This window comes from Anopheles coustani, chromosome 2 (genome assembly GCF_943734705.1).
Source record: "Anopheles coustani chromosome 2, idAnoCousDA_361_x.2, whole genome shotgun sequence".
Lineage (NCBI taxonomy): Eukaryota > Metazoa > Arthropoda > Insecta > Diptera > Culicidae > Anopheles > Anopheles coustani.
The window spans coordinates 25,845,856-25,854,259 of record NC_071289.1 but is presented as its reverse complement, the minus strand read 5'-3'; the positions used below and the strand labels follow the sequence as shown (position 1 = coordinate 25,854,259).

Here is an 8,404-nt window from a genome sequence, read left to right as displayed (position 1 = left end):
AAACGTAAAACCCGTTATCGATAAGCAGCACATCAGTAGCTCGAGCAAACTCTTATCAGTGCATGTAATCGTTCCTTTTATCGGAGAACAATTTTTTCCACATGTTTTGCCCGACTGCAATTGAGTGACAACCTCCGATTACTGAATGGTGTTACTAAACCGTAGTAAAAAAAACAAAACCCTCCAAAATATAGAACCCAGTAATACAATTTAAGTAGCTATATTTCGTACAAAAACTTTATTCTTGTGTTTCAACTCTGTTGTTCTCGCTATCATTTACTGAAGCTTAATAAGTCTATGTCCTATTTAGGTACCCTTTTGAATGATTTAAGGATTAACAATGAAGGATGTAACTTTGATTCGTTACTTTGCACAACTTCTTCACTAGCTTTCATGGTTCTATGCATAGGAATGGTGAACGTCTTGGACATCCCGTCTCTACAATTCCTCATGGGCCTCTTCGCTCTCCTCATACTCGTACTCATCGTCGACCGGTTGCTCCTTGCAGTATTTAGCAACCTGTGAACATAACCGAATGTCGGTATCCTTTACGACTTCCTCCTGGAACATCCGGATGATATCCTCATCGTAATTTTCCACGATCTCCAGGCAAAGATGCTTCAGGGTTTTATTGAGGTCTCCCTCTTGCACGAAGTTAACGTGGGCCATGTCGGGGTTCATGCCACCTTCCGTCATCATCTTCAGCACCACAGGGCGGCCAGTTTTCTTGTAACGTGCCTTGGCGTAGTCGTCCATACGATCGCACACCGTCTCCATCATTTCCGTGAGGTACATTTCCGACTTGGCGTAGAGGATCTTTTTCTTTTTCTTCGATTCACCCGTGGTATCGAGCCGGTAGTCGCCTATTTCCACCTTTTTGTTCGGATCCACCTTGGAAGCGGCCAGCTCCATCTCTGCCATCGACGCCTTGCACACGAGGCATTTCAGTTCTTTGCTCTCGATCGGTCGTGCAATATCGCCAACCTGTCCATTGATCGCGGCAGGTCCGAGAACGATCGTTAGCCCCAGCACACCAAGTAGATAGCAGCACAAATCAGTCTTCATTTTTGCGGGGGTTTTCTTATCTATTGACGAACACAGATATTGTAAAAGGTTGAATGCTACTAGTAGATGGTAACTGTCGTTATGCTACTGAAAAAGGATACTGATCAAATAATGGACCGAATGACTTATATCAACCGGTTTCTGACGAACATTATCGCTTCGAAATGAAAATAAACACGTTTCTCGTCTCTGATTGGTTGATTCTATACATTGAACGGAACTGACAGCAGCGTTGCCAGCATCGGCATTTCAAATCAACTCCAGGGTTAATTGAACAATCTTCAAACACGTTAGTCACAACTAGAAAGAATGGCTTAAATAGTCTATTTAGTAATAAATTTGTTAGTCTCTAGGCCAGTATAAATATGTTAATAATCTTAAGTAAAAGATTTTTGAAAACAAATGATTTTTGCATGTAGCTCAAGGTTACTTTTACAAAGCTATATACAGAAGCAAATGTTGCTTCGTTAACGAAACCTTGATTGTGACATGATTGAACTGTCATTTTCGCAAATAGTGATGGGGAAATTGAATCCCTACAGGGATTTGAATCTTTCGATTATGAGAACCGGATCTTCGAATCCGAATCCCAATCCGTATAAACGCACAGTCACGCCAAAGCGTTCTCTTTTGAGGCGTCCCGCAAGTATAAAGAGAATTGTTTTACCCTACTTTTCAGAAGTCGGTTTACGCCTAGATTGCATAGGAAATCTGCTGCAAAAGAAGGAATAAAAGAATTCTGAAAAGAAGAGCGGGCAGTTCTGAAGAGAATTCTTTTACCTTAAAATAACGCTAAAATTTCTCGTTGGGATCCTAATCTGGATCCCCAGAATCCGATTCAGAATCCGGTAAAAATGGTCTGGTCCTGATGAAATGGGTTTGGTTGGGTAGAACAACTCGGATAACGGACATTGTACTGTATTTCTTTGTAAAAAAATAGGTTCCAGGAATTTTTCTAGAGACTATCTTGCAAATTAATCTTTGAGAGTCGATTCAAACAGTTTAGGATCAAGTCAGAAACGAATCAAATCGAGTCCCAAACAAATCAAATCTGATTCGAATCCCAATCGAATCAAATCTTTAGTATCTGTCAGATGGGATTCGAATTTTTTATAATCCGTCTAGGGATCGAATCTTCGAATCTTTCGAATCCTGATTCTGCCAACACTAGTCGCAAAAGAAACGAAAGTCATCGGTTTCTTCGTTCCGCAGCGAATGCATTGAATTGCTATTTCATCAACTGGTTTACTCGAAGCATACATTCCCTCTTGCCATTGTGTGCTGTAAAGTGTGGAAAGTGAATCAACTGTAGTCAGTGAATTACATCTTCTTCGTTAAAATGGATCGTTTGTTGCGACTTGGAGGAGCCATGCCTGGACTAAGTCAAGCTCCGCCACCATCGGATGCTCCGGTTGTGGACACAGCAGAGCAGGTCTATATTTCTTCACTCGCCCTGCTGAAGATGCTTAAACACGGCCGTGCTGGAGTCCCGATGGAGGTCATGGGGCTGATGCTGGGTAAGTTAAAGTTGCACATTAGAAAGCTTTAGGATATACGTTTTGTTTACGCCCGGCTTGCGTCTTTGTTATCCTTCGCAGGTGAATTTGTTGATGACTACACTGTGCAAGTCATCGATGTGTTTGCGATGCCACAGACTGGAACCGGCGTGTCCGTTGAAGCCGTCGATCCCGTGTTTCAGGCGAAAATGTTGGACATGCTAAAGCAAACCGGCCGTCCGGAGATGGTGGTCGGATGGTACCACTCGCATCCGGGATTCGGTTGCTGGTTATCCGGTGTTGATATCAACACGCAGCAGTCGTTTGAAGCTCTGTCCGAGCGTGCTGTTGCCGTTGTGGTCGATCCCATACAGTCGGTCAAAGGAAAGGTGGTCATCGACGCATTCCGCCTGATCAACCATAACACGCTGGTACTGTGCCAGGAACCACGACAAACGACGTCCAACTTGGGTCACTTGCAAAAGCCCTCGGTGCAAGCGTTAATTCATGGTCTCAATCGTAACTACTACTCCATTAGTATTAACTACCGCAAGAACGAGTTGGAACAGAAGATGCTGCTGAATCTACACAAAAAGTCGTGGATGGATGGGCTAACGTTGGCCAATTACGAAGAGCACTGCAGCATCAATGAAAGCACCATCAGTGAGATGCTGGAACTAGCAAAGAATTACAATAAGGTAATCGAAAAACAATGGCCTGAGAATGAACTGTCTTATTAATGAAAATCGTTTCTATTTTGCGCAACAGGCTCTTGAGGATGAGGAAAAAATGACCCCCGAGCAGTTGGCGATCAAGAATGTTGGCAAACAGGATCCCAAGCGTCATCTAGAGGAGAAGGTCGACACGCTGATGTCCAACAACATCGTCCAGTGCCTTGGCGCAATGTTGGACACGATCGTGTTCAAGTAATTGGGGAACCAAGCACACTACAGCTCACTAAAGCATACAATTACGGTTTATTTTTTCGATTCAATAACTTCCTTTCGTTCCATGTGTTGTGTTTGTCTTTTGCGGGAAAACGCAAAAAGATCAGATCTGTGTATCTGAAGGGAAAAGACTACATCGGAGAAATTAAAATCATATTTTATAGGTACTTATGATTCTGCGTTTTTGTGCCTTTTTTTAGTGATGACCCATGGTAAAAGAAATGTTTTATGATAGGAGTAGTTTTACGGACATAAGTTTTGAAATTTGGGAAAAACAAAAAAATATTCTCCCCGACGGGGAATCGAACCCCGGTCTCCCGCGTGACAGGCGGGGATACTGACCACTATACTATCGAGGATGTTGGAGGAGGGGTTGTTAACTAGTTATTTAGACGACGACATAACTTTCGAACAAATGTAAAACGCTTTGCAATATCAAATAGGTAGGAATTATTCGTAAAATACATTTTATAGAATACAAGGTTATATTTACTATTATTTATTCGAGTGACAACCAACGAAAATTAATATTTTACAAAACATCAAAATTCAAAATAATGATCGCTTGTGATGGCAACACGGTCTAGAGTAGAAATTAGTGATGGGAAAACTGAATCCCTACAGGGATTCGAATCTTTCGATTCAAATCCATTCTGAGATCCGGATCTTCGAATCCGAGTCTCAATCCATCATATCATGCGTGCCTACCAAATTTACCGATTTTTCATATTATTTGTTACTTTAACAATTGTACAATCAATGGTTGAATTGATCCAAAGGCTAAATCGAGCTTTTGAATGGTCCCCAGGACCATCTGGATCGCTATCGCTATCCGCTCCAAGGGGGAGCTGTTTCATTTCAGTTCCGAGGAAACTACCCACCACTATGCGCACAATTTGAGAGAGGAAAGAGAACTGAAAATTCTCTCGCAAAATCGCAAAATCTCTCTTTCGAAGAGAAAGATTGCGCATCGGGACCTTTCGAACTCTGCCGGCCTGGGATTATATGAAAATGACATTTTGATGTTTTCGAAGAGTATCGGTCGACCGGGCCATGACGCAGTATTAATTTCTCCAAAATTGGAAACGATGGATAAGTCTTTACTTCGACAAAGTTGTTGGTCTGCAAAAGACCTTTCGTTTGAGGGGTCTGTCGTAAGAATCGGTCCACAGAATCAAAAGTTATAGGCAAATTGGCTGTTTCGGCCATTTTCCCATACAAAATCATTTCGCAAGAACTAAGCAGCCTGGAAAATCTAACTATCGTTAAAGTTGTGTGTCTTGAGCAGACCTTTCATTTGAGGGGTCAATCGAGAAAATCGGTTCAAAGAATCAAAAGTTATTAACAAATTGGCAATTTTTTGCTTAATTGGCTATTCGAAGTATTGAGTACCTTGTTCCACCGGAACCGATAGATTTCCGAAGCTTTTCGAAAAATAAATTTTCTCAAAAACTAGATAATATAGAATGATCTATTGTTAGACAAAGTTGTGTGTCTTGAGCAGACCTTTCATTTAAGGGGTCACATGTACAAATCGGTTCAGCAGTTATAAAGTTATTAACAAATTGGTTATTTCAGCAGAAAATACCAACCAAGGTTTCTGCACCTACGCCTCAGAATTTCATAAACTAAGAGCTACCGAAGAGTCTTTGTTGCACAGAGTTATCAGTCTTTAAAAGACCTTCCATTTGAGGGGTCTGTCACTAAAATTGGCCAAGCCACTAAAAAGTTATTGAGAAATTAGTTGCTTTAGCCATTATTTACAGTTGTGACCAAGGTTTTTGAAGCTTGTTGATGCCAGTTTGGCGCGAGTTTCGTTCGTAGTGGTGGGTAAACCAAATCCCCAAATCCGAATCCCAATCCAAGAACAGTCGGAACAGTTTAAGTAGCGTATACTATAGTGCTCCAACCTGTTTTGAAAGGCCTGGTACCAACGTATTTGGGGGAAAGGATAGTGGTTTGGGGTCCGCGACAGCCGAGCGGTAGCGCCGGTTAGAAAATCGGCCCATGAGCGCCGGGGCTCACCACTTCGACGGCGTGGGTTCGAATCCCAACCGAGACCGGACCCTCCCCTGTACGAGAGGACTGACTATCCACGTACAACAGGGAAACAAGTCTCGTACGCCCTCGACGGGGCAGGCATGACCAAGAGGTCGTTACGCCAAGAAGAAGAAGAAGATAGTGGTTGGGTCTGACGTGCATCGGTAACACACTCGTAATGGAACGCTCGAAATTCGTTGTTTTTCAAAGGAGTACAATGGTACAACAGGATGCCGAGAGAGATTAAACAAGCGCGAAATCTTAGGGAGTTCATACGCCTATGTGCCGTATTCGTGAAGAGGGTTGTCAGACGCTGTGCTTGCAATGTATTTAGTAAATGTTGTAGTTTTTGAGCCCGTAGTATTGCATTTGTCAACATGGTCTTTGACTATGATGATGATGAGTAAAAAAATGAACAGGGACTTTTTATTTTTATTATTTAATTTAACTGAATAGAATGAATTAGTCTACATAATTTTGAGACACGCGCGCGTAAACGAGGACAATTGGTGGACATGGCTGTACGGAAAGAACTAATAGTATCTACGAGGGTTGCCTTTTAAGTTTCGGGATTTGGAAAAACTGGTGATGCAATCTGTTAATTAACAATTTTATCGTAAAGTTTGACGTTTTTGAGGTATACGTTCTCAGAACGTTTTGACATACGAACGCTATTTGTGTTGTTAAAAAAATGTTAAAAATGTCATTCGATACGAGTCTTTTTTGAGAGATCTTCGCTTCTTCAGGTGTTGAAAAACGTTGAAATCTCTGTTTATTTTTTACGTACGGGAATTAAAAGAAGTCATTTGGTGCTAGATCCAGGACTATATGGCGGATGACTCATCAAATCGATGTTTTGAGTACTCAAAAATGCAGTTGTTTGAGCCGATGTGTGAGAGCTCGCATTGTCGTGGTGACGGGTGATCCGTCGACAGCGGTGGAATTTCCTGATTTCTTGGAAGACAACTGGCAAACAAATGGTTGTGTACCACTCATAATAGACTGTTCTGCGTTGTTCTAGAGGTTTGGTTGCGATATATCCAGTTTTTCCGAAAAAACATGCGACCATTTGCTTAGAAGTGCTTCGTGCGTGAACAACTTTGGTTGGATTTGGCTCATCTTGAAACACCCATACAGTCGATTGCAGTTTAGTTTCGGGTTCATTCGCGTAAATCCACGACTCATCACCTGTCACGATATTAAAGACGAGTTTTGATGCACCACAATCATATTTTTCGAGCATTTTTGCCGACCAATTGACACGAGTCTCTTTTTGAGAGATTGACAAATTTTGTGGAATCCAACACCAGCAATTTTTTTTGACAGTTAAATGTTCATGCAATATTAAGTATGTGCTGGTCCCAGTAATACCTAAGGTTGTCTCTATCTCACAAAAAGTCACATGACGATCTTGTAATATCCGTTCACGCACAGCATCAATTGTTTTCAGAACGAAAACTGATTTTGGACGACCTTCACGAAATTCATCTTGAAGTGAACTCCGACCCCGATTTAATTTTCCAAACCATCAATAAATACTGATCATTGATGGAGCTTCATCACCAAAAGTTGAATTAAGTTCATTCATGCAATACTGCTGTGTCAATTCACGTCGAAAGTTGCAAAAAATAATCGCATGAAAATTTCCACGACCCAATTCCACAATTTGGCGGACATTGACACTTTAAACATTTTTTTAACAACACAAAAAGCGCTCGTATGTCATAACGTTCTGAGTACGTATAACCTCAAAAACGTCAAACTTTACGATAAAATTGTTAGTTGGTAGATTGCATCACCAGTTTTTTCAAATCCCGAAACTTAAAAGGCAACCTACGTACACATCTCGCTGTAGTTGGGTCCCTTTCTGTTTTTGACAGTGGCACCACATTATCAACCAATGGTAATTGGCGGGGGAACTACAAACAGAGCAGAAATATCCTCTTACACTCCGGAAAGTGGTGCCTCGTTAACCTTGGGGGACTCGGCGATTTACCTTTCAAGGTGAAGGGACGAGATCAGGTCCCGTAAGTAGCACTGGTGGGTTTCACCACACTATCAATCATTGATAGCTGGCGGTGTTAATCAGAACTGTGCGAAAATACCTGCCCTACTCCGGAAAGTGGTCCCCTTTTGCTAGTTGGGAAATCTAAGATGTACCTCTTTGTGCAATAGATGGCGACCGTTGTATGAATGGAGCAGAGTTGGATGCGATTGTTCTGGAGAGTAATGCCCCAATGACCTCTCTCGTTTGATGATTTATATTCAATATCGCAAGATACTTTCGTCCCTCTCAAACCTATGTAGGGGTAAGCGGTGGGACTTATCATCATCATCATCATCATTAGCATCATCATCATCATGTAAACAAACCAATGTCGATCTGAAAATTGTTTATCCTAATCTGAATCCCCAGAATCCTATTCAGAATTCGGTAAAAATGGTCTGGTCCTGATGAAATGGGTTTGGTTGGGTAGAACAACTCGGATAATGGACATTTAACTGCATTTATTTGTAAAAAATAGGTTCCAGAAATTTTTTTGCAGCAAAACTTGCAAATCGCGCAAAAAACTCAATCTATGTCCATTGGACATTCTACCCAGCATTCGATTTGAGTAAACTTAAATCAATTACGTTGTCTCTAGATCGACTCGTTATGTGACTAATTCGACTCAAATCATTGTGAGTCGATTCAAACAGTTTAGGATCAAGTCAGAATCGCAACAAATCGAGTCCCAAACCAATCCCAATCTGCAAGGTCTGGCTTAAAAGACCGATTGACTCAATTTACAATACAGGGTTGAGGAGTTAGAATGGTTTTTACTGCACTTGGCTTCTGCTTGTGTCCGTGTAGTT

The 8,404-nt window shown here is 41.5% G+C and overlaps 2 protein-coding genes and 1 non-coding gene across 3 annotated transcripts; 1 reads left to right on the top strand and 2 right to left on the bottom strand.

Moving 5' to 3' along the window:
• Positions 1–210: 210 nt before the first annotated feature.
• Positions 211–1,244, bottom strand: LOC131263453 (protein seele). The gene has a single exon (XM_058265653.1). It carries the CDS (start codon positions 1,063–1,065, stop codon positions 439–441), a length of 627 nt encoding a protein of 208 aa, XP_058121636.1. The 5' UTR covers positions 1,066–1,244; the 3' UTR covers positions 211–438.
• Positions 1,245–2,246: 1,002 nt separating this feature from the next.
• On the top strand, positions 2,247–3,679 carry LOC131262694 (26S proteasome non-ATPase regulatory subunit 14). Its single transcript, XM_058264753.1, has 3 exons — positions 2,247–2,582; positions 2,664–3,259; positions 3,330–3,679. The coding sequence occupies exons 1-3, from the start codon at positions 2,405–2,407 to the stop codon at positions 3,489–3,491; spliced, it is 936 nt and encodes a 311-aa protein (XP_058120736.1). The 5' UTR covers positions 2,247–2,404; the 3' UTR covers positions 3,492–3,679.
• A 116-nt stretch (positions 3,680–3,795) lies between these two features.
• Positions 3,796–3,867, bottom strand: Trnad-guc (transfer RNA aspartic acid (anticodon GUC)). Its single transcript has one exon. It is a non-coding gene; the product is annotated as a tRNA-Asp (tRNA).
• Between the last annotated feature and the right edge of the window lie 4,537 nt (positions 3,868–8,404).